This window comes from Schistosoma mansoni (genome assembly GCF_000237925.1).
Source record: "Schistosoma mansoni, WGS project CABG00000000 data, chromosome 1 unplaced supercontig 0210, strain Puerto Rico, whole genome shotgun sequence".
Classification (NCBI taxonomy): domain Eukaryota; kingdom Metazoa; phylum Platyhelminthes; class Trematoda; order Strigeidida; family Schistosomatidae; genus Schistosoma; species Schistosoma mansoni.
This window is the reverse complement of record NW_017385995.1, coordinates 263242-290454: the sequence shown is the minus strand read 5'-3', so window position 1 is coordinate 290454 and position 27213 is coordinate 263242. Positions and strand designations below refer to the sequence as shown.

Below are 27213 nucleotides of genomic sequence, written 5' to 3'. Positions count from 1 at the left end.
ATGTAGTACACATGGATACTCATATACCTAACGAAATACACGTTTACCACAAACATTGGATTCAAACACCGACTAATGTGAGTCACTAGGATGCAAGTTACACTTTATTGGTGTCAAGTACATACAATAATTGTGAAGGCCACCAATGCCTTAGACGTCATATATTCTATAAACCAATAACGCATCACCTGAAAACCACAACATATTTCCCGGATGTTGCAAAATACCATCAATAACGAAACTGTTGAGGCATACGAAATCCGGTAATTCTCCATCGGTTAAAAACAAGACCATCCACTAATTATTTTCTCAGTGTAATACAACTTTTGATGCGTTGACAAATTCAATACGCAATCAGGAAACGAAAGCGGTTTGTCTAATTTGCTAGAGGGTCCAGATATGATCAACGTATAAATAATCTGGACAAGAACTGATTAGCTCATTGAGTCAGACGTTTTGCACGACTAATACCTGACAGCCACAAAATGAGTTTCCTAAATTACTCCGACACTCGCTGAAACAAATAATGGAATTCAATAAGTCCAAATCTAGTGCACTCAACTTTGAGTCACACATATAATGAATACCAAGGATACAACCCACCTGTCAACACCAGGTGGATTTAACGAAATTCAAACCACTACACAAACAGTTGGAGATCGAATTCCAAAACTCTCCTTTTGAACATTTCAATCGCCTGTTTAAATATAAGCTTAGAACTTGGTTACCTACTACTCAAGTAAATGATCTGAAGTTTAGTCTTTGAATATAGAGTTAAATATTAGAGATCAACTCAATTATATATCATAGGAAACTACTTCCCTTACACTTCTAGTAGTGGTTTCATATCCCTTATTCATATATATACATACTCAAGAATCTAGTCAGATGTAATAAATATGTTATTCATTTGGCTATTTAAAACAATACAGTACAACTATCTACAAGCAAGACAATAACTACGTATTATAATCAAAACTTGGTAGAAATACTAGCCAAACAGGTGCTATTAGTACACTTGATTACGCGTTTATTATTGTTCTTAATATAAGTAAAATCTAGAGTGTATGGATAAAAAATAAGAATTACATCATAACCTAAATGCAAATTAGTTTTAACTTATACGCAAAAGGGAAAACAAAACAAACAAGTTAGTAAATTGAATTAAACAATAATAATAACAGTAATAATAATAATAATAATAATAATAAATGTTAAATAAAGCACGCTTGTATAAATATATAAAAAAATGAATCTTTTCCGTACTAAAAAAAAGAATGTACAAAATAGTTCTATTTAAGAAATGTGAATAGCATTTATTAGCCAGTAAAATTTACAGAAATTAACAACAAGATTATATATGTACGGATAAGGAGGTCAAGGTAGGTAAGGAGGAGGAGGAGGAGAGATTTATATAAAACACTATCTGTATATTTGAAATGCAAATGTTTTGAAAACTTTCCAATAAAACTAAACAATAATATAGTAGTGAAATATTAGAAAATCTATGATCAGTCACAAGCGTTTCTTCTGCTTTTTTCCCCTCACATTTAAACGAATTTTAGTGATTACCGTGAATGGAATGTTGACACAATTTGAATCAGAGATATTAAATCAAACATATAAAAAAAACATATAGAATTTCTATGATAACAGAAATGCTATGTATACATTTGATGTTGTTAATGAACACCAGAATCCTTTTGTTACATCAAAGGCAGATGCTTTTGTACATGAGCAATTAAAAATCGGTCATTATGGAGATGTAAAGAAAGGATATTAATACTTTGAATGTGAAATATTTCACGGATTTGAGAGGATAATAATGTACTGTACATATGCAAAAACATAAATTTCATACAAGTAAACAGAATCCTGAGCAAATAGATTTTCAGAGAAAAAAATATAACAGAAAATAGAAAAGCCATTGAAGGAAAATAATGAATGAAATTTCATCTGAATTCTTCCGCAATGCAAATCGGAAGGCACCTATTGATGAATAAATGTACAACTTTTGATACAAACTATCACTAAGTAGCTGTAAAAAAACTCCATATACATATCATACATCAATGAGCTAAAAAGGCATCGATATCTATGCCTTGACTATAACCAGATAATAAAACAGGACCATAATTACGCATAGATGACCGGTTATTAGAGATGTACTTGTTACTAGCTAAATGACTTAATCGAGAACCGTATACGGTATCTTCGATAAGAGAATCATCTCTTACCTCTTTCGTTTCACAGCGATAATCAGACAAGTTTGAAGATAGCTTTCTCTTTTTCGGAATGGTATTCGTTTGATCCACTACTAAGGGAGTTTCTGATTGGTTTGATTGACTGAATAATGAAGCAGCCGCTGAAGCTATCTCTCCCTCATCAAAGCCAGTTACAGTAGCATTGGGAGTGGGAGGTTGGGGAAGAGAAATTCCATTAGATCGAAATGAACTGTTGATTGAAGTGGAGGAATTCATGGACGATTCATTTGCCATATCCTCCGTTAACGCTGCGGCAGCAACCCAGTCCTCGTCAACTGCGAACTGTGAATGACTAAACTGAGAACTTGCACCAGCTATCGATGCACATGAACCATTGAAGCGATCAGAAACATCCTCTCGTTGTCGAGCAGAATCAGAGGATAGACGTTCGGTGTATGAAGGAGATGAGTAAGGAGGAGAGCCAAGTGGTGAAACACCAGACAAAGGATTGCGAGCCCACCAGCGTCGTCGCAGTCTCCAAGGACTGGTGGGGGCACGTGATCGATCGTTCTCATGATGCTCAGAGTCAGAAGCATTATTATTAATAGAGTCATCTTCAAAAACAATATTGTCAGTGTTTACGGTAGTCGACTGTAAACCCAAAAATCTTTTTCGATGGAATGGCTGACGGACCAATGAACTACTAGAGTGTTGTTCTGGTGTATTACTGTTTACTCCATTTTCAGGTTTGACCGGTTGTCTGATACGGTATGTAGGTGAGAACGGAACATTATAAGAAAGGGGATCTGAAGGTGTTACGACATCGACGCAGTAACCAAGGGTCAAATTGCGTTGTACAGACCGGTTTAAAAAACTAAGTGGACGAGGATGTTCTGCCGGTATTGGGAACACAGCCCTATCGTCTATAGGAAATGTGGACAGAGTATGACTGTTTACTGGCGAGTACGTAGATCCTGTAGTCAAGCGCCGCTTTTTCCCTCGATGTGAATGCCTTTCAGCACAATTTTTCACTAACATATATAGCTCACCGGCTGAAAAGCCAAGTAGAGTCTTTAAATCACAAATGAATTTGTAAACGAAACGTTTTCCATGAACCTAAAGGGAGAAACAACAAATTAAGGTGGTTTAGTACAAATATAGCAGAAATATGATTCACATCATTCCAATAATCCAGAAACCAGGCTCGGAAAAACGTTTATACAGTTCTTGTTACTTTGTTGTCAGTACACAAGATTTTCAATGATATTGTAGGATCTCCAATTAAAGAGTGTCCGAAATCGCTTGGACAGTAAGTGATTCAAAATCCCCAATTTCTAGACATATTGTCTAAATGAATATTTGTTGTTCTAATATTATCAAGATTGCGATGTATGATTCAGTGTACAGAATAAGTATTTCTTTCTATACAAAACTTGCAACTGGTTTATCTCTACATAAAACTTAAATGAAGAATATTACATCCAAAGAGCATTAAAGCTTTATCCATGAAAGGGTCAATCGATATACGTAAATGTTAATGGACAATTTGGTTGTCGAGTAGTTGTAACTGACCACGAATGCATCATAGGAAGATCGAGGGATATGAATGCTGCAATATGCTACGTTTGTACTATAATTCTAGGATCACACAAAATGATAGCACTGATCCGGCTATCCATTTATTTTTAACACTCCTATATTTTTCTACTAAACACAATTACGGGACCTTTTAAATTGTCGGTCATTTTGATGTATCAGATGTAATCTAGGAGGAAATCTGATCACAATATAGGGAAACCCAAGAATAAATGATAACACTTGATGCACTGGTCGTTTAAGTCACTAAAACTAGTCGTCACCTTCAAATAACGGGAAAAGACTTTCCAGGTGAAAAGTCCTAATATCTACAAAGGCAAATGGAATACGACTCACGAGCCATCGAATTAAATACAAGAATAAGAAGTTTAAAAATTATGATAAAAACGAAGTTCATGAGAACCCAATTAACCAATTGAAGTAAAAGTATGAAGACAAATGGCTATTATATGTGTCCTTGTGAACTGATGGTTTAAACATTTAATCGTGTTTCATTTACTACAGCTTGGGAGACAGGTTTACATAATCCTTGAACAATCAGTGAAAACTAAGAACACACATTTAAAAGCATTATTTTATCTGGAGATCAAAATAAATTTCAGGCATAAAAGTATAAATCACTTGAAAAAGCATTACTATTATAATCAATACCTTTGAAATCATATCACCATCATAATAGTATCGTAATGCTCGAGATAACTTCTCGTAATTCATAGCAGGCTTGTTTTTTCGATGACCCCACATTGCAGCTACTTGTTCAGGATTACTTAATTTAAATTCACCATCATCACTAATCCAATGTATAGCTTCGCGATATCTCCAATCTGTAAGTAGTTCAAGTAAAAACTGCCACAGTTGAACTTGACCAGCTGCAGATGATTGAGAATTAGAAATTCCTTGTTGAAGAGCGTTTCCATTTTGAGTTAATAAAAATGCACCCTGAAAAGTTAAAAAAGAAACTATTTCATTAATGATATTCATGGAATATAGCTAAATTTTGGTGTTCCTAGATGAAGACTGTGTAACAGAAATATTAAACAGGGTAGAATTCATATGAGTCTTATATCAACTATGATGAACTCGGCTAAAGATGATATCCTGTGTCTTCACAGTAGTCTTAATAAAATTAATAACACAAGCGCTCCAAATGTATGTACAATATTTTAGAAACTTTTGCATATATGTTTATCCTGAGAGATGGAGCGATGGCTTCATGTTTAAAGCGTTTGACTTTTAGCCAAAAGGTGGGAGGCTTACAGACCCCGCTCCATCTAATTCAAGTTTAGGCAACCGCGTAGTATTATTATCCCTTGAGATTTGAAGTTAAGTATTCAGTTATATGTTATGATGTTCAATTAAGGTCTGTTACTTTACTAACGCTAGCACATTTTTTAAATGATAGTTTATTGTTAAGTGAAACTGGACTAATAGATTGGTAATTAGTCTGTTTTTTTTTAACTTTTCATTTGCCATTTGCTGAAAAAAAACACTTTAAATGAACAAAAACAAAGATATATACACGTTCATGTGCAGTTTAAAGACTAACAGTGCTTCACAAAAGTTGTAGGGAGAGATTATTTGACTAGTATTTTTAACCATTATGATGTTAGTGACTCTCATATACCATTTGAATGTAATTGTTTTCTAATCAATACGTAAAATATATCTATTTATTTTTGTTAACATATGATAAAAATATCGAGTCATAGGTTTTGAATAACAAGACTGAAATAATTACCCGAAATTCAACAAAGATAAGCAAGATTAATAAAAGACTTACATGAACTAACTGGCCACCACCTGAAGACTCACATAACCCGTTATTTGTGTAGTTGGATGAATTCTGATTAGCAGTCGTTTCGTTCATGAATGAGTTTAGTGTAACCGCACTGGATGTTGGAACGTGACCATTAGAATCACTACATGACAGAAACACTGGTTTTGAACACATCAGTCGTGGATTAACATTATTCATATCGTAGGAATTTAAGGCTCCAGAGTACGACGGCGCAAACACAATACCTTTGTAATCAACAAACAATTAAATGAACTGATACGGAATAGTAAGTACCGAATAAATCATATCTTTGACATAAACCCAAAATTTTAATACCAACAAACAAACTATACATTAAAAGCTTGAAAACTTGTTGAAAATGTGATAATGGTTATCAACTTTCCACAAACAGGATGATGAGAAAAATAGGTAACTATAAACTAACTCATTCACCAAGTACTTGAATGAGCCACACTTTAAGTGTGAGGGATGATATCACCCGGTTGCCCAAACAGAAGTGGAATGGAGTACGACCCTTAGACTTAGTTGCTGAGATCCAAACGTTTTAAGTATTAACCCACTGCTAGATACACATTACTGTTGTTCTGTGTAATTACCAATAAGGATTTAGAATTTCGAGTAAATGCTATGTAGCAGCCAAGCTAGTCTAGATAGCATCATCTATTGTGAAGTTGATAGACTACAATCCAACGTAATGAACTTACGTATTTGTAATAATTGTTATCAATACTCTTACTTTTAGAAAAGCAATTATGAGGTTTAAATTAGACTGAAAAACATCTTGTCATAACACACTTCTTTAGTTCGAAAGTTTTCAGAATTCCTTTATCTCCAACCAGAATACTCTTAGATCTAATTCGGATCCTTCCTTACATAAAGCCTCCACGAAACGAAAGCAATGATTATGGGTATCAGTCTTATTCCTACGAATTTCATTAGGTCAGAATAATAAAAGTTGAGTAGATTAGTTGGGTACAGACCGAATCATAATGTAAAATATCAAATATACAATCTCAAGTATGTCATGACTTAGTTTGAAACTTTATACAACGATCCTGAATGTAATCTGATCAGAACACATGAACGAAGTGTTGTGATGTCACGTCAACTTATATATCATGGTGTTAAATTCGAAAAAGTATTAACCAAACCTTGTAGAAAAATAACTGCAGAAAGCATTGGCAAGAACTAAAATTAATTGCATAATCTAGATCTCGGATTTCATTTCATAACGTCATAATATTGATTATTCTGATTAACGGAGCCCTACTGTAACTAGTAGTTAGAGATTATTTAGAGTTGTACTTTCGATGAACCATTTTTATTTATTCATTTAATTACAACACAAAAAACTGTCCAAAACGCTCCCAGGGAAGTGATGAGGTGTAGATGATGAATACAATATTACGCCCCTAGACTAAATTCAAACTATCTGTGGATAAACCTGTTATTTTCACTGATATCCCTTCTAATATTCTATATTACCATGATGAACAGGATTTTATTAGATTGTGAAAGATCCATTTACTAAGACGCGATTATTTCATATTACTACAGTGGAAAAACTCAATGAATGCAATATGATACTGCAACAAATCTCATACTGTGAATACTTACTTCCACTAAAACTCCTACTTGAATTCGTTTCCGTTAAATTTCTTGAGCTACGAAAGCGAGATCGTGACATTTGTCTGTACAGTTTTTGGGATTGGGTTGCGCTCTGTTGTGGAGGTTGTGGACAATACGGAACACCTAAAACAAAGAGGTGTATGTCATCATAAAACCCATTTTACGTATCATAAGAAACACAAATTAACTTATTTCTATAACATCAATAAAAATAATACATAACAGTATAAGTCTAACAATAATCATCTTGAAATATTTATAGATACATTAAAGCAAAACGTGTCGATCACTTCATTTAAAAGTCTTACCAGCCCCAGAGGATTAATGTATAGAGAAATATCGGCACAAAATGAAAAACCTCACTTGTTTTTTACCAACTTCCATCACTAGTGGGGTAGGTGAGATATCCGTCTGTATATCAAAGGATGAACCTACTGAACGACAATAAGCTTTGTACCATCTTATTGCTGTGAGAAATATCCAATATGAATAGAAGATATGCGTAGGCTGGGTATTTTAGATAAAAAATGTTTTCACAACATTTTAAGCATATCGTGTAACAACCAAGTGAGATATCCTGAGGTTAAGAGTAGCAGACGATGAAGAAACGGGGAATCGGTTGGTGAGACTATGAACCTTTGACAGTGGTGGCTCAAATATCTATTCCACATTCCCAACAACCACTATCTTGATGTGTAATGTTGACTGGAGTAGGAAGAGGCTGGAGAAAAACTAGGGGCGGTCAAACCAGGAGATGAAATCACTGATTCATGTCGGTTGAAGACTACCTAGTTAGTACCAATACGATAATTGTGACCAATCGTTAATGACCTTATGTGACAAGGCTCAAAAGTGGTCACAGTATCCAGAATGGATTTATTTTCTACCTTTCCCTAGTTTTAATATAATTTCATACTTAGTAATTCATCTTGTTAATTTCATTTCCCGGTGTGATGTGGACAGTTGAACGGATACATAACTATGCCATTTTCCACAACGATGATTACAAGTGACTATTTAACCCGAACAAAAACACAAAATGTTAGTCGAAAAATGAATGTATAGAAAAAAACGTAAGCTATAACTAAGTCAGTCACTTTCCATTATAATGCTAGATCCATACATAAACTGTACAATAAATCTTAAAATCTGTAAAACAGAAACAAATAATAAGAACATACAAACATTTCGACACCGTTTAAGTAGCTCTAAGTGAGTTAAGAAGTTAACGTTGGCGTTGGGAACTAAACGTCGCCAATCATCTGGTGTTAGAACAAACATGCGAGACCCGGGCATGTTGAACAGCTTTTCGCCTTTTAGGCCTTCAATCCTAAATTGTTTGCAAGCCCAATTTATCCACATAATAACCTAAATTTAAAAAAAAACATTATTAAACGTTTCTTTGTCAAAATATACACATCAATAAAAGACAAATTTCAGGTGTAGAAAAACTATAATGCTTGACTAAACAACCCAATAATATTAGGCAATGAATCAACTAAAATAAAAAAAACAATGATCATTTTTAATTACACGCAACGTAGAACCTGACACATGTGCATCGGTTTAAGTTGTTATGCCACATTAGCACAGTGAGAGAAAATTATTTCAAGACGAATCCCAGAGTAGTAGGAGTAGGAATAGTATCGACAGTAGTAGAAAAAACCACATGTAGAAAAAGTACAGAGATTCCAGGACTCAGGTTCTATAGGAATACAACCACGAAGGAACAACCTGTGCCATTGTGAAATTTTTTCGAGTCAATATCATCCAAAGTCTCCAGCCACTAATTGTGGTTACCACAACGACCTCAACCAGGTAGTCTGGATCTACCAACATGATTCAGATCAACAGTTAATCGGTCCATATCATTGACTGCTGGTCTGAGGCATGTTGGTAGATGCAGACTACCTGGTTGAGGTCCGCATGATAACTAGGATCTGCGATTGGAGACTTAAGGTGATACGGCTCAGAATAGTCCATAATCATTCATATACATCTGTCTTCCTCTCGATCTTGAATCCTAATATCCCTTCATACACACCTTCTCATTGTCTTTCTGAGCCATATTCTCAATGTTTGGTCTTTCTCCATGTCATTGCTAAAACATTATTTCGGTCTCGTTCGCCATTCATTTTGTCGTGCCAGTATGATAGTGACTTGTAACAACTCACATCAGCGCCAGGCCCTACGCTGATAGTGAACGAATGACTATTTTTATAGTTTTAAGGAACCTGATATTTCAGATGTGATAAGCAAAGAAGTCTAATCAATTTTCTGGCCACTCAAAATCCAAAAGAAACTTAAACAAGTGGTAAGTACACCAACATCTGTTAATAATGTCATAATGTATTAAAATAAAAACCAGGCCTGCAGCTCTTTTAGGGTTACGGCCGGTTCCGAGTTTGGGTAAAAGAAGAGGATTGGGGAAGGATCAACAACCTCTACCCGTAGAAGACCTTGCTAAAAAAAACGCTAAAAAAACCATCTACACCACTCAAACTCTCTCCTTAGAGTTGAAGGATCTTTATTTAGAATTATGACGCCTCATGGTGAAAGCCGGAATACACTAATGCTACAATTTTTCTTTATTGGTTTAAACACTTGATTTAACAAATAAACTCTAACTATACGGTCTATATCTCCTAGTTCAGTATTTGAACAGTTGGATAATCTCTTTAGTCTTAACAATGACAAGTATAATTAATGGCTTATCATACAAACTTTCATATATTTACGTAGTTTCAGTAAACATAGAGAACGTGGTATCAACCGAGTACTGAGAAAAACGTCACACATATTAAGTAAAGTTCTTGTCCATTGAACTGGATATCCGTCGTTGGACATTCATTTAGAAAACAACGTATTTATTAGATGTTAGATTGTTCCTCATATCTGTTGTAGCATTTTGAGTTGAAGTTATTAGATAGTCCATAGGAAGTGTTTTAATTTTTAGCTTTTTGTAATCTGTAAGGACCCTTAGTCAACCGTCATTCACCTGTGTATCAAACGGGTGGGTTATCTCAGTTTCCTTCTTGAGTCGTAAGACAGCTATTCTCTGCCATCTGATTTTACGCGTTAGTCACTAAACGTTTACTTATCAGTAAATGTCTTGTAAAATTCTTAATTTCATTTCAATCCTACTTCATAATTTCTCTAACCATCTACGATTATAACAACAGCGAGATTGGAAAAAATGTTGATCAAACCGTGCAGGTCACCATAATGCGACCATCAGACACATAAAAAGAAAGTCTTCTAAAGGATTTTATCAAGAACAGCGATTGTTACAGTTACGAAAAGTCATTTCTCAGAAATCGTAACGTGTCCTAACATCTTAAGCTTATCCTGGTGTACAGACTGATACCTCTTAATACTGGCACATGTACATACCTTAAAACTAACTTTATGTGAGTTGTAAACAATTAACAGTTTCGTTCATTTTAGTAAACAGAAATGGTCAACGTGCTTACACTAGATACGATAATCAAGAGTCATTTGTCTGTTAAGGAAAGGGATATAAAATATGCACTATATCCTCGTTCACATCTGTCTTCTTCGAAGGTCATTGATATGAGAAGCTTGCTAGTATTTGATAACCTATATTTTCGCTCTATCGCTTAACTGATAAAATCGCTAGCTAAGCAATAATAAGATTGTTTTTATTTTCTCGACAGAAAATGGTGAACCGATAATTTATTTGTAAATTTGCATTCAGTATAAATGACGTCTAGAGCCGACAAGCAGAAATACTTGGAAGACCTAACAGTGACAGAAGAAAAAGCTGCAGGAGAAGGAAATATGAAACAACTATCTATATGACACAGCGAAGAAACTAGCAGGGAAATATGGTAGACCAGAGACCAGTCAAGGACAAAGCAAGCCAGTCACTGAGATTCAAGTGCAGGGGAACATATGGGTAGAACACTTTGAGGAACTGTTGAATAGACCAGCTCTATTGAATCTAGCGGACATCAGAGCAGCACCTAGAGACCAACCTACAGATGTCACTCCACCAACGATCGAAGAAACAACTGAAAAGAATTGTCCAGGAGACAGTTCTATGGACAAACCTGGTGGACGTCTTATGCTTTTTTACGAGAGGCAACAAGCGTAAGTTAGCATTAGAATAAAACCTGTTTGGTGTTTGTGAAACAAAAGCTTGTAACTGGCAGTAATGTTCCAAAGATATTGGCGCGACAAATTTTCTAAGGAGTGTAAAGAATTTCGAAATTCAGCCTGTGTAACTGCCGAATTGTGTGACTGTGACTACAAAACATGAATCTGACAAACGATACTTTCATAAGGATTTCTTGATGATGAATAAGACTAGTGAAATTTCTGTTAATTGGAGAATTAAACTATGCGGGAACGATGAGCACTTAATTCAACAAGTAGATCTATCAACCCGTCTTGAAACAAAATAAGATCATAAATACTGTAACAAAGAAATTAAAACATTAGGTTGTAAGTCAACTTGAAAACCTGACTGTTGAAACCAGACTTGATAGGTTGGGTTGAAACAACTTAAGATAAAAATCTACTTACCTGTGTCGAATTCCACTCGATAGGATCACGTGGAATATCATTCATTTCCATTAAACGACGATAGTGGCCATCAGGAACCCATCTTGATAAGCTTTCCAAGTCGTAAGCTCCAGGAATTCCACCAGGTTCCAACTGGGATCCTAAATAAGGATTTTGAGATGAGTGTATATCAAGAATAGTGCATGCTTCTGAAATAACAGATTCATCTGAGACCATACCATTTTCATTGAGAGAAGGCTGTGATTCCAACAAACCAGACCCTCCTGATGCAATATCAGCTGCCGCAGCCACAGCTGCGGCAACAGTGAGGGGGGATATGCATTCGGGTTTTGGACTTGTTGGTCTGTTAGAACTTGAAAGAGCACTATCATTCCTCGATTCCTCGTTTTTTGCCGAATTTACACTGGATATCTGAAAAAAGTCGATGAAAAAGATGTGGGAAATTTCATAGCTTAGTCAGATGAAAACCAACTACTTGTGATAAGATGATTGGGTATGACTACTTTGGATAAGGGACATAGTAAAAAGAAATTTTTTAAAATTTTTCTAACTAAATATTACGCAAAAAGCATACTAGCTGAAATGTCGCCGGTTTTCAAGGATGTCCAGATGCCGTGTTACGGCGATGACAGGGAGTCTGCTCTTCCTCTTTCCAACCGGCTAATTATGAAAGCCGATGAGTGTTCTGTTGTAGTTTAATATTACGTTATCCATAAAAGTGAGATGAAGGTCTTTTTTGACCGTACCTTTAACTGAGCTGTCTCTCATTAAATGCTACTCCCATCCATTCCTTTTTTGATTGTACTATTTTTCCCTTCATTGTGTTCAAAACGTTTCATCTTCATAGCACACTTTTTGGTGCTCTGTTATACCAGAGTATATGTGCTTAAAATAAATGACAAGGATTAAAGGTTTTGCAACATCTACGGAAAATGAACTTTTTGATCCAGATTATGGGAAGATTGTTAAGATTATATCTCAACTTGAGGAGATTCAAACGAGAGACGGTGAACCTTGAATAAATACGAATAACGGAGATTGGGACATACAACTCGGAATGACAAGTATGACAAAATGGCGGTATAAATAACAATAAATACCAAAACTGAGAAATCACCTGTTGTCCTGGTCCTTTTGCGATACCAGAACGTTTGCTTTTTTCGGTTGGCATAGTGGAGTTAGATCCATGATGATCAACGGATTCTGGGATTTGAATATCGACAACATTGAGTCGAAAGGGATAGCCTGCATGTGCTGTTTTTACCTCAAGTAATAGCTGAACTAAACCGGATATTTCTACACAATGTTCAACCAAAGGCGATTCTCCACGAAGCTAAAACATAAAATAGCTTGCAAAAGGATTTACCTTGATTCGATCTTGAAGATAAAACTGGCAGCCAGTAAGACAAATCCCTAGTCTCCTTTCAAGCAGTTCAGCGACATCATACAAAGTTTGTTCTACAGACACTACGACTTTAACACGGTTGTCTTGAGCACTGTTGTTTCTTTGATATCTATAGACATCCGACCAAGACCAACATGAATCGCTGGAAGAGTTTGGATCGTTATTCTGAAAATTCCACTCAAGAGATGAATGGACATTTTTTGACAGTTTACGGTTGGAAATTTTAGCCATGGCTAGTACTTCTCAAACATTTCCTGTAAAGCAATAGAAATCAAACATTTTGATAACGTGAAAATCAATACCGTTTGTCGAAAAAGAAACTAGAGATCCAATACATCTTCAAGACAGAAATTCCGGAGTTGTAAACACCGTTGGATAAGTGTAAGGATTGTCAAAGATATGAAATAAACCACTAGTTAGTCACCTAAACGCTTTTATGACCACAGGGATGCTAGATATTCCTGCAAAGGATACGGATAAATTAAAGCTGAATCCTTAATGCATTAGATGTAGTTACACGGAGTAATCTAAGTGTTTAAAATTGAAATAGTCCCAACATTTTAGTCTTCGCTTCTTCAGGGGAATAATTTACTTCTCGCATATTTTCTGCCCAAACCTTAATGAATGTCGATAGGTAGTGATTCGTGAGCCTTCAGTTTTGGCGACACTACAACCCCATAGCGTAGTTCAACCTTTGTCCTGTACTAAGATCAGCCCAACACAACAAACTGAAACTGATTGCTACAAAGTAAAGCCAACACCGACAGTTTACTACTACCATTGAAGTTTACAGGTCCAGTTTAATTTAATAAACAGCCTCAGGTTAGTGACTCTATGACTAGGGGTCTCAGTTAAGAGTGAGCAACAGCGAATTGATGGAGCCTACTTCTACAGGAAAGCAACAGAGAAAGTGGTGTTATAACAAATCTATAGTAACACTGATATGCCTAAATACCATGGATTTTGGAGGTACCTCTGATCACATAACAGGCGAACGTAAACATTCGTACAGAGTTACTACGGATAGCAAATCAAAAGTGGGTAAGAATGAATCTCAATGTTTTACTGACGCCGTGTATTCTAGTTTGCCAAATGCGAAGCATAAACCACATAGATCCTAAGATTTAGTTAAGCACCAACGAATTAGTAACAAGCGTGACTAGAATGGTGACTAGTCAATAAGTAGGGGGGCTACTGGTAACTATTAGATTAAATAAACATCTAGAAGCTATCGTATGACTAAGAATTGGATGATAGAATTTTTAGCAATTTGACGAGCTTAAGCATTAAAGGTCATTCAAATGACCGATTTTGTCATGAGGCTTCAGACATCAGGTGTGCCTTGGTACGGTCGAGAGTGAGGGGCCAGCTCTCCCTCTAGAGATGCGCTTACATGGCCACGCGTATACAGCCACTACAAGAGCAGTCTTACTGCCTTCTCACGGCAGATGTGTTGTTTATGGGATTGAGAAGATGAAAAGCGGATGTCCCGTGCTTGAACCGGGTTGGTGGATAAGCAGGATCCGCCTAGGGGATTGGAAAACTCTGACTCCAAACTAATGGTGCACATGGGCTACAGGAGCTCAGTGGTCTATCGGTAAAGGGCTCTGGCTCGAGACTGGTAGGTCCTGGGTTCGAATCTCGCGAGAGCGGGTCCGTGGATGCGCACTGCTAAGGAGTCCCATAATAGGACGAAACGGCCGTCCAGTGTTTCCAGGTTTGCCCCCAAATGCCCTGGTACGGCCGAGAGTGGGGAGTCTGCTCTCCCTCTCGAAATGCTCTCATATGGCCACGCGAATATATAGCCTCTGTCAGGGAAGTCCTACTCACTGCCTTCTCGTGGCGGGGATGTTGTTCACAAAAGTGAGGACGAAAAGCGAATGTCCGGCGCTTTAACTGGGTTGGTGGATGTGGAGGATCCACCTAGGGGAGTTGGAAAACTCTGATTCCAAACCAATGGTGCACATGGGCTCCAGGATCCTGAAGGAACGAATGGCGTATGAACCAACTGTTGGTCACCGGCTACCATGGGACTGCATCTCCTTACGATGCTCCACTGCCTTGTGGACTAGACCTTTAGGTCAAAGGCTCCGGGTGTGGTCCCCTAAAAAAACCACCTGCTTCAGTCTGGGCACCTGGGCAGTATCACAGCCCTCACACAAATCGAATGAGATTTGTGAGGCGCATATTTATCTGGTGCTTCCTTGTACCAATATTTATGTGTTTAAATAAATAAACAAATAAATGGGCTACAGGATTTTGAAGGAACAAATGGAGTATAAACCTATCGTTGGTCACGAGTTACCATTGCACTGCATTTCCTAACGTTGCCCCACTGCTTTGTCGATTGGACTTCTGGGTCAAAGGCACAGAAAGTGGTTCTCTATTTATTTACTTATCTACTTACGCCTGTTACCCCTCGTGGAGCAGCATAGGCCGCACACCAGTATTCTCCATCCGACCCTGTCCTGGGCAATTCTTCCCAGTTCTTTCCAGTTGTTATTCATCCTTTTCATATCTGCTTCTATTTCCCGGCGTAATGTGTTCTTTGGCCTTCCTCTTTTCCGCTTCCCTTCCGGACCCGAAGTCAGGGATTGCCTCGTAATGCAGTTTGGTGATCTCCTTAATGTATGTCCGATCCACTTTCAACGTCTTTTCCTAATTTCCTGTTCAGCTGGAAGCTGGTTTGTCCTCTCCCATTATTTATTTAAACATAAACATTGGTACAACGAGGCACCAAATACATATGGGGTGGAATACTGTCCAGGTGCCCAAACAGGTTGTTTTCTTAGGGGGCCCTCCCCGAACCTTTGACCCGGTTTAATCCTACTAAACCTGCTTAGGTTTGGACGTCCGGACAGTATTTCAGCCCTCATACAAATAAAATGGAGTGTGGCGCACGTATACTTCGCGTGTTCTTGTGCCAATGTTTGTGTTTAAATATATAAGTAGGTACATTATGTGATTCAGTACAGTGTGCAAATTTCCAAGTTAGACAGTTGAGGATCAACCTAAGTATGAGGTTGAATTTAACCAACATTATTAAGAAATGAGGAACCTTCACTACTCATATCTTAATTTTGAGTCATATTTTGGATTAGAATAAAATAATCCCCATCTAAATGTCGGATTCAACCAGTAGTGGGATAGGTTTCACAGTATAAACTAGCCCGCTAGCCTACACCAATATTAAATTGTTCTACATAAACATTTCCTGTATTGGAAACACGATATTACGAAATTTTCAAGTGGACATAGCAAATCAAGAACAAGTTTTCGTTTTCTGACCTTGTAAAATAGGAAATGCAGGACATTGCATGAAAGTCACACTAACAACAGGGAGTAAATATAAGAACTTAAAACAGGTGTGAAACAGTAATGGAAAAAATATCAGACAAATGAGTGATGTGAACGGAGAAACGAGAAGTCATGACAAACAACGGAAGCTATTTTCGAGGATGTTATTTCACTTAATTCAAAGCTTGTAAAATGCTAACATTCATTTTTGTCCCTAGTTTACTTTATAAACTATGAGCTTTCGTTTGACACTACCATAGCCTTTTCCGTTACAAAGCTACTGTGATTTAAACGCAATCTTTTGTACTCAATTTTGGACACAACTGTATTTTTCTAATTGTCTGTGCGTTGTGATCCCGTTAGTTACCTACTTATTCATATACTGTTTTACACTAATCTGAACAAGATCGGGAATAAATTAAGGTGTTCCAATTGACTTGTCTTCTTTCTCGCGCGCGCTTATCAACCAATCAGACGATAGAATAGTTATCGTCTCTCTACCCAAAGTAGTTAGTCTCACTTTGAGCTCAGGCGTTTTTAGCCTCAAGTTTTAACCACCAGCCTATAGCGTGAGGGTCTCAATCTAGATTAAGACAAGTTATCTGTAAATTAATGGGTATACAGATCAAGGTTGTAACAGTAAGTCACGAAAGCTATTTGGCGTGCGGGTGGTATTCGCTTCCCGGTTATCCACAAGAACGACGTTTCCCTAGGATATTGAAAAGAAAAACTGGGTCGGTCCTAACGACCTGAGAGCCCTAAGGACAAGTTTATGAGACGGGCCATAATTCTTTGAGAATTTTAAATGTGTTAGCATTGTACCTTAAAGACCTTGCCGCCAGCGATGGACATACACGGGGGTGTCAGTTTTAGGGTCGACCCTTTTTACAACCCCTCCTTTTAAGAGGAAGCATCACCGTACGTCCTAATTGTCTGAAGTAAACATCATACTACCATTATGTCTCTTCACAGCTTACAGTACGATTTTGCCCTCAGGAATCAAGTTCTCTCTGTTTACCAACTGACCTGTCTGGAATAGTAAGACCTAACAATTAGTTAATATCGATGTAGCTTCGCTGAGCTATTTAAACATCCAAGGTAGAAGCTACAGTGACAAATGGAGCAGGAATAGAGTGGTTCAAAATTTAACAAAAATACTTGAATTTATCTTTATTTTCCTCTTAACTCATCTATTTGAACGTTTCCACTTTACAAAAGCATATGCTTTTACAAAGGACAAGAACTGGGAGCATTGTGCATAGATTCATCTCTCTGATTAACTTTGGGAATAATCGCCAATCTTATAGTCAACCTTTAGATATAACAATTTCCTATATGATAGACAACCGTTTAATGTTTTGAAAACGAGTGTATGAATAATACTCAATAACTATTGATGCATTGAAAGTCTTTTAACAAAGCTAAAATGAAGACTACCGAACTCCTGATTAAATTAGCTTAAAATCCAAAGACACATTTAAATGAACGGCCCATAAACCAAATATTTTTCGTGTACGATCTGCCTAGTATCAACAAAGCATGGTTGTTTTGCAAACACTGAACATGACAAGCTTGCATCATGAGTTGATTTTATGAAAAAAGGGCAAAGCTAACAGCTCGTTGCAGTCATAAAAGAAATTTATTTAGTAGGATGGTCAAAATAGTGAGTCAATATAAACATCACTTCCTTGGGATATTTAGTACAAAACTCACTACCCCGTGGATGTGCCAGCAGTACTGACGAAGACTAATACAACTCAATAGAATGCTGGAAACGCAGTTTGTACTTAACTACAAAGTCAGATGTCACCAAACAATCGAGAACCCGATCAAACCTGCTTAAAACTAATGTGTATAAAAACTAGTCCTTTCCAACAAAATATGCTTTAAAGCAATGCTTCAAGAAGAGAATATCTGAGACAAACAAATGCAAACATGTATAATGAATAAAAAGCTTTGGGTCGGACCAAAAAGAGAAGGCGAATTGTAAAAGACAAGTTACCTCGAAAAGTACGCAAAAACAAACCACCCGCATCCGCAAGGTAGAAGAGTCACTTAAACAAAATAACTAATGGTTGCTTATAAAATGGTATACCTGCCCAACAGTAGAATGAACTGTCCATAAATATGTTAATATCGACTAGTTTGGTTACGTCTGGAGGTATTAAGTTTACAATTTATAAGGTTTTTCTGAGAAAAATGTATTAGTGAATCTGGAAAACACCTATTTTTGGATTTTCCTGACAGAATTAGTCTATTATCCATGGTTTTGGATATGAGGCTTAATAATTGAGGACCACGCTTTGTTACAGAGAAGTATGCAGTTGAAGAGGAAAACAATTTTACATATAACTTAATTGATTGAGGAGTAATACTTAAAGCAGTCCTTCCAAAGTACCTTCAGAGATTAGGTAATCATCAATCCTACTTTCCAAGGACTCATCAGAGGGTTTCATCATTATATCTTCAAGTAGGAAGTTGCACTAGTAACTGAATTTTACGTTTGGTTTTGTGCGAGCTCTTTCGTGTTCTATTTTTATGTCAGTATCATCCTAAGTGTGACTTATAATGAAACACTGTCTGTTTGATCTTTTTCTTCTATTTGGGTGAAGAGGACTCTGATCATATTCAAGTTACGCCACTTGTGTTGAAATGGCAGTAAATCGAGAGCTTCCGGCCGAACTGAGCATGATTTATCTTTTTTCCTAGTTAGCTCTTAGTCGCTTCCTTTAAAACACGTTTTTAGAGGGAAATGTTCTTCTTACGGCGAGTGAACATGTGACCACTTTTCCAGATGAGGCCTCAGACAAGCACTGAAAACTACGGTATATTCTATAAAGAAACCTCAAGAGTAATTATGTTTTGTTGGTTGTAGAATGCCAATAAGAAGAGACATTTAAAGTGCCACAAAGTGTGTCGAGTACCATCCAATCCAGATTTATGTGAGATCAGGCGCCTCAGAATCTCCTTGATTTTGAGCGGTTAAGACTCCGTGAAGCTTCAGCCGGCCGAGGAAAAGGTGTGGCAAGAGTCGTTAGACAGAAGTAGAACAGAATGGGAAAATTTCTGTTTCAAAGAACCACTAAGCGATTACAATGCAAATAAAGCGAAAAAGGCTCATTTAAACACTTCTTGTAGCCACGGTTAAATTCCGAAATTAAATGGTTCTGCAAGTCCTCTACATGGACCCTGACCTCATCAGTCTCACTGGACACACTCCAACTGAAGGCTCTCGGCCACGCATCCACACCAAATCACGAGTAGGTACGCCGTGCTATATATCGTTCTCAACTACTGACTGGCTTAGATCAAAAACTTCTGAACATATCGACAACTTTACAAGTGTATTTTCAAGCCCCTCCATTCCTGCTTCTGACTTGAGTAGTTTAGTAATATTTGATTATAAAGTTGTCGCAGACAAAAGCGTCATCAAACCCAGAATACCCGTGGCATTTTTATTTTGTTCCGGTTGCTTGTGTTTCTAAAATAAAATGAGTCCTATAACAAAAATAGTGTGCTATCATAAGCGTTTGACATGTGCAATATTTTTGGTTATATCCATCAGTAGCCCTCTCCAAATTCTTCGTTTGTGACAACTTAGGTTGACTGGTTAGGAGCTGGCCTCAGACATCTAAGTATGTGTTGAAACAATAGAGCTCAAGTATCCATTCACTTTCTTAATTTGTTCAGGTATTATGTTTTCCAATATCTGATATTGAATGTTGGAAGGCTTTGCATGTTTAAACAGGTAACCTGGTGCTCCACTGTATCCTGCAAGACGATCTAAAGAAAAGACCTATTCGCTACTAGTCTGGTTTGTTGAAGGAAAACTGTCAAAAGCTACATTAATTGTAGACAACAGAGTATCAATCTTCAATAAAGTCAATTAGACCCAGAAAATTTCTAAGTTGTGTTAGAAAACCTGGTATTAAATATTGCATAATGGTGTCAACTATTTTGATCAGTGTAGTCCCTTTCATGCTCACTGTGTATCCAAGAAATTCCAGAGTTTAAACATCTAAAACACACTTTGGTGCATGTTCATTCCATTTTCATCCAGCCGTTTTAACATTACCCTCGTATGTTTTTCGTGTGATTTTAAATCGGGACTGATAATTAGCAAGTCGTCCATATACCTCTGTGTAAATGACACATCCCAAAGAAGGTTGTCCATAAATCTTTGAAATGCTTGTGCCATGCTCCTCAGGCCAAATGGCATGCGTACAAACTCGGACATTCCAAAAAGTGTTGAGTGGCTTTGTGTGTTTAAATAAGTAACCTGGCACTCCACTGTATTCTGATCGAACTCGCAGTGAAGTTTTAGTGCCCATGGGTAGTTCGTGTTCTATCTATAGAAGAAACCAGACTAATAGTGAACAGGTCTTTGTGTTTCAATCCTGGAAAGTGGATTGGAGGGCTCGGTTACCTTTTTGAACAAATAGATCTTTTTAGAATTCAATATAAAACAAAAGAAAGTATGATCCCTATACAAAATAAAGAGGTGAATGAATACTTGAGCTTCAGTGTTCTAACATTTACTTAGACGTTCGCGGTCAACTCTTAACTAATCAACCTACGTGGTTGCAAAGTCATAGTGTGTGAACTTCAAAGCAAAGATTGTACACAGCAGAATGACATCCCCCAGATCTACAGTAGATATGAAACATAAATTTTCTCTCTTGAGAATCACCTTCATGTGAATTTAGCCTCAAAAGAACAGATTGAATAAACCACTTGGTGCTACCTGAAGAACATCAAAAAAGTGAGCGCGTGGACATTTTTCATAATAATGGCATGGCTCGTCCATGTAGGCGCGACCACTCCATGTAACTACTCGATCATTATGCCAGATATTACTCTAATACCAACTCAACTGTGTTCATCAAAAGTCATCTCAAATATCACTGACTATCAAGATAGTAAGAGTCAGTATACACGATGACATGCTTTCAAATAAAATTTTGTTAATTAAGCAATCTTATCACAGGAACCCCACAACATTAGATCAGATATATTATGGCAACATATATACTTGCACTGGTACCGGCCTGGACCTAAATTCTACAAATTCACACAGTGGATGATAGTTTATCTGAGGAAATGGAGATAAACAGTGCTTATGTGATGTGCAGTTCACAATGTCTTTGAATTTGGAAATAGCCGACAACTCTGCAAAGTGAAAATCGACCCAAAATTCATACAACACCCCGGTGATATACGGTCAGGGTTGTCGTCACTAGTGCAGAATACGACTATGTTGGAAGATAGTTAATTCAAACATCTGAGGGTCAAGAGAAACATTCTGCGTGCCCCTTAACGAAATAAAGTGAATAAATTCCGTTTTGATATACTTCGAAAAGCTATAAAAACACCGTATTTTACTGACATTCAAAATTATTGACTTTTCTGCTACCGAGAGATGCATCAACATTGAGTGATGTTGAGCCATCGTTATTCAGATAAATGGTCAGTCTTGAGTGCTAGTAAACATTGCAATGAGATTTTGCATATGGACAATTGGGCTTTGCTTGGTCTCACAATGCAAGGTTGTTGTCTAGGTCGGTACTGAGTGACTTTTTCTTTGCTCCTAAAATAAAAGCCGTAATCCCGAAATTGTAGATTTTCCATGATTTGACTTCCCAATCTTTAAGATCATACGCTGAAGTCACATAACTGTCTATACTGACTCGTCCTGTGTTGACAGTCGGCAATATTATACTCAGGATTCCTGAAGAACTGGGATGCAGATAAAGTAATATATTTAGCATGAAAAGAACGAAGTCGCACAGTGATCACGTCTGGATGTTCAAGTTATGCCATCTGTCATTAAGTCATTATTAGCAGAGGCTTGAAAACCAGTGAGCACTATCACGCAGTGGCTTCTAAACGTTTAAGGACCTTCTGGTATGCGCAAAGATTTTTGAGTCATGTATGTGTTAAGAACTCATCGGGTTACACATAGTGTTCATCTGATGAAAAGTTATGTATCATACACTTATAGTAAGCCCTTACCTGAAAAAGCATAGCTGGTAGATAAGTTTAAAAAAACTCCACTTAATTAAATTCATAGAATCACAAAGTTGGATAAACTAAACCTCAGGGTCTTCAAAACGGATTTGAAATAACTTAACAATGATTCTGCATCTGACAAGCCTAATCTCTTCTTATGTACCAGGCCGGTAGACTTAAGAGGACTACAGACGTTACCATCAAATTATTAGCCAGCGTGACTCATAGATACTGGTCCACGGTTGAGTTGACGAGCTTGTAGCGGTATTGGTTCCTAACCACACGATTCTAGAGGCTGAACATATAATCAATGGGAGGATTGAAAATTGATTTGACACTTCTTAGTTCTGATCATTACACTTGACGGAGAAGCTTTGGAGGATGCGAAAACCTTTACATATCTGGGCAGTATAATCTATGAACACGGTGGATCTGATGCAGATGTCAAGGCGCAGATCGACAAAGCGAGAGCAGCGTGTTTACAACTAAAGAACATCTGGAACTCAAAACAATTATCAATCAACACCAAGATCAGAATTTTCAGTACAAATGTCAAGACAGTTCTAGTGTATGGAGCGGAAACGTGGAGAACTACGAAAGCCATCATCCAGAAAATACAGGTGTTTATTAACAGCTGTCTACGCAAGATACCAGACACTATCAGCAACAAGCTACTTTGGGAGACAACAAACCAGATTCCATCTAGCGGGGGAAGAAATCAGGAAGAAGCGCCGGAAGTGGATAGGACACACATTGAGGAAATCACCTAATTGCGTCACAAGACAAGCCCTCACATGGAATCCTTAAGGCCAAAGGAGAATAGGAGGGCCAAGGAGAACATTACGCCGAGAAATGGAGACAGACATGAGAAGAATGAACAAACATTGGATAGGACTAGAGAGGAAGGCCGAGGACAGCGTGTGTTGGAGAGTGCTGGTCGGCGGCCTATGCTCCATTGGGAGTAACGGGCGTAAGTAAGTAAAGTTCTGATAATCATTGCTACATAGTCATAGAGTTACTAAGCTAACTATAACAACCTGTACACTATAACCCCTCACATTCCCAATAGTAGTTCCATCAGTCGTCTCGACTCATAAAATATTTTTCGGCCAAGTTTATTCTTTTCTTTAGTTGTTAAAATCCTCATCAACCCAAATGTTAACCCGGCCTAAACATGCATTGCATCATATCTATCTCGTTTAAATTTAATAATCATTTGAACCGCCTGCAACATTTCACACTAAACCCATTATAATCTTTATTGCTGTGAGTGTTTGGGTTTAAGAAAAGGGCTATCATATTAGTTGCCTAAAAAGACGTTTGACATAGTCCAGATAATAAAGTCACCGCATTTGTGTACTACAGCGCCACATTGTTATGATGACTGAACCATTAAATAGTTGTTAGTCAAACAATCTCTCGAGATAAATTTTAGAGCTTACAACTAAAACTAATACCAAGTAGACGGATATTTCTGGGTCGTAGTTTGTAATATCGTCAGGCAGCTTAGAGCTGTTCGTGGTACAAACTTCTGATATTTCAGAATCACCTAAAGCAACATTACCATTTTAACACTGGCCAATCCTCAATCAACACTGTAACTAGTTATTCGTAATGTTTTCAGGTTGTAGTCATAAAGCATTGTCATGACTTGGCAATCACGTAATATGATTAACAATATTAATGGTTATCTCAATCTATTGTCGATGATTTCAGTATGCTTTCCTATCATTCGCTCAATTAGCGGACATCTTAAAACCTTGTCAGTCTAATTTTAGGTTTAGCAACACAATTATGCTTGCAGATCGTCTGTATCGGCAGTCAAGCGAATCTCCTGGACATTGAAAACATCACAGTTGGAGTTACTTCAACACTGATAAAGATTCGTGCCATTATTACAGGGGTAGGTTGGGAGTTGTACTTCCTTTGATTACAACTTATACTCTCTCTGATAATCACATGAGCAGCACTCACTGTTCATCATGTTGTAAAAATTTATTTAGCCGAAAGTACCGTACAATATCATGTCACCTTTATTTATGGCACATACACTTCGTCAATTTCAGCAACTTATAATCATTCTGTTCCAAATAAGTCGATTTCTACCTTGAGCCAAGCACGATACTTACAACTAACTAGCAAACATCATCATCCGATAAGTATGAGTATAAATAATGAGTTTATTGCGCATCAAAACATTGAGTCTAGAGCAGGTCTCTCATGAGTTCACCCATATTTAACGAATTACTTTCATCAATCTGTTCGAATTTCACGTAATTATTACTATCTTCACGTATTAAAAGGATCTTTGACAACCATTCACATGTATTAGTAGTCTTATTAAACCCTATCATAGTTAAACAATAATGAAGTCGTGAAAATCTCCCCAACAACTAAATAACCCGTAGTAAACTTAACAAACTAACTGAAACACTGTCCGGAATTCTTACCCTCCGGAATTATGCATTTGTTCCTTCAATTAGCCTACTATTGCAGATGTAATTAGAAATCAACTCATACGGGCGGCATCCAAACATAAATGTTAACTGACCGTCTGATTTAAACCAAAGATAGTATCAATATAAAAATTTCTACAATATTGATTATTTTTCTATTTTTCAACATAAAGTACTTCCACTGATCACAAGCTAAACTGAAGACCAACGGCTATCATCATGCATCCTAATGTGACTTGTTAAACTATCTGTATACCAAATCATTCTTCATCATTATAACTTATTCTACTTGATGTCTAAATAATGTTTACGTAGATTTTCATTTTAAGCTTCTTAAGCACTAAACAGAACATTTTGGGACTATTACACATTCTAAATCAGCTGCCGCCTCCTTCTTTTTGATTTATCTTTCAGCTTATCAATACCAGGAGGATTATTATTATTCTTTTGTTAACCCCTGGCGCGCCAAAATCCCACTTGATTTGGCATCGAATCAACGTCACGTTGATTATGGTGAGAGAATATTGTAGTGGTATTGGTTCCTAGCCACACGATTCTTGAAGCTGAACATATAATTACTAAGAAAACCGACATTCAATATGTAACACTTGGAAGGGATCAGTGATGTTGAACGTGGGAACAATAGTTTGAAGTGACGTGGCTCGACCACGTTGCCGTGGTCATTATGTGTAAGTTACCACCACTCACTTTAAATATATTGTTCTATCCGCGGCCAGAATGTGTTCTTCAGAAGTGCGGAAGAGATGTTTAGAATTTTATATCTCACCTATGTAATACCACACTGAGAGTACTGTATCGAAGCAGCTGGCCCATGTCTGATTAAGGATATTAACTCAGTTGAGCGTGTCCAGCGTGTGGGAACAAAATTAGTGAAGGGTCTTTCCAAACTCCTTTACGGTGAGCGCTTAAAACGCCTAAACCTTTCCCCTTATCGCATCGTAGGACGCGAAGTGATCTTATATAAGCATTTGGCATCTTCAGTTAAAATTTGAATGTTCATATGTCATATATTTTTTCTCCCTCCAGCAGTGATAATCTCCGAGGTGATAGCAAGAAGGTTCATAAGCTGCTATCTAACAAACCTAAAGCGGGATTCCGTTTTACTCATCGAGTGGTCAATGATTGGAATGTTTCACCCAAACACACGGTATCAGCCTCATCAGTGAACCTCCATAAACAACCTACGATTGTTGTTACTGAGGACTGATGAAGAACCAGAGGCGATTTAATCACAGTTTTAAATTACTTAGTTATGAATTTGATTCTGATATGACCCCACATTTCTTTTCTTCGGAAGCAGAAAATTTATGAGAACACCCTGGTAAAGTCCGAAAGTTCAGAACAAGTTACTTGTCAACTGACTATCAACTTTCCCATAGAATAATCGACGAATGGAATTCATTATCGCGACATGAACTCATCTGTCGACACTTTCGAAAACAGTTGAGTCAACTGAGAGACTACTATTGCCGGAACTAAAACAAGCCACCTAGCCTACTGTCCTTTAGAAATTGAGACTGAAATACAAAGGCACAATTTCTTGTTGGTAGGAAGCGCGGTATTTACGCTTCACGCTACTGGTGTGTTTCTAGCTCATTTGAAACCTTATTTTCACTAGTTGTGTCTCTCGGTAACTTATTGCCTAGCAATTCTCTATTTTACCGAGTTAGTTAATAGATAAGATTAAGGCTGCGATTTCAATATGTCCATGTTGAAATTCTTTCCGAAACCTTTAGACAATTGTAGAAATACCGTAGTATACTGACCAACTTGGAAAACTCCTAAAATAGCCTTTAAAAAATTTTGATACAAATAGGCTGGTCAGTAGGCGAAAAGTATGGACAACTTGTAGTGCGAGCACAATCTCCCGACTTTGGGGAAAATTTCGTCAAGTTTGGGGAAATTTCAGGGCAAATGACTAAGAGCCATAAAGTTTCATATCGCCTGTTGGTTTTCTGTTCGAACGGAAGACTTTAAGGATGTGTCATTTTCGTGTCATTAATATACTTCTCTGAATTGACGTTCCAGTAGTTTGTCTTGACCGTTTTATGGTCTTTAGAGCAAAACTATAATCCATGGACGAGCCAATCGCAAGCGTTTGAAGGGTTACAAGGTCACAGCGTCAATTACAGTACATGATGCTCACGTATGATCTGTTCACAGCAGATTCTATGGGAGACCTGACAATTAAGCATCTACAATAAATGGGACTACTAAGAAGTTCCCTTGTTTGTAATTGCGACAATCATA

The 27213-nt window shown here is 37.2% G+C and overlaps 2 protein-coding genes across 2 annotated transcripts; both read right to left on the bottom strand.

The window, feature by feature from the left end:
- Positions 1-1610: 1610 nt before the first annotated feature.
- Positions 1611-9573, bottom strand: Smp_168810 (ets, putative; the record flags this gene model as incomplete). Its single annotated transcript, XM_018792864.1, has 6 exons — positions 1611-3320; positions 4452-4739; positions 5581-5822; positions 7216-7350; positions 8421-8595; positions 9556-9573. The coding sequence occupies 6 exons, from the start codon at positions 9571-9573 to the stop codon at positions 2070-2072; spliced, it is 2109 nt and encodes a 702-aa protein (XP_018644359.1). The 3' UTR covers positions 1611-2069.
- A 2083-nt stretch (positions 9574-11656) lies between these two features.
- Positions 11657-18514, bottom strand: Smp_168830 (hypothetical protein; the record flags this gene model as incomplete). The annotated part of the gene is made up of 5 exons (XM_018792863.1): positions 18480-18514; positions 13142-13434; positions 12893-13108; positions 11776-12186; positions 11657-11665 (listed from the first exon to the last, which is right to left on the bottom strand). The coding sequence occupies exons 2-5, from the start codon at positions 13409-13411 to the stop codon at positions 11657-11659; spliced, it is 906 nt and encodes a 301-aa protein (XP_018644361.1). The 5' UTR covers positions 13412-13434; positions 18480-18514.
- Positions 18515-27213: the final 8699 nt, after the last annotated feature.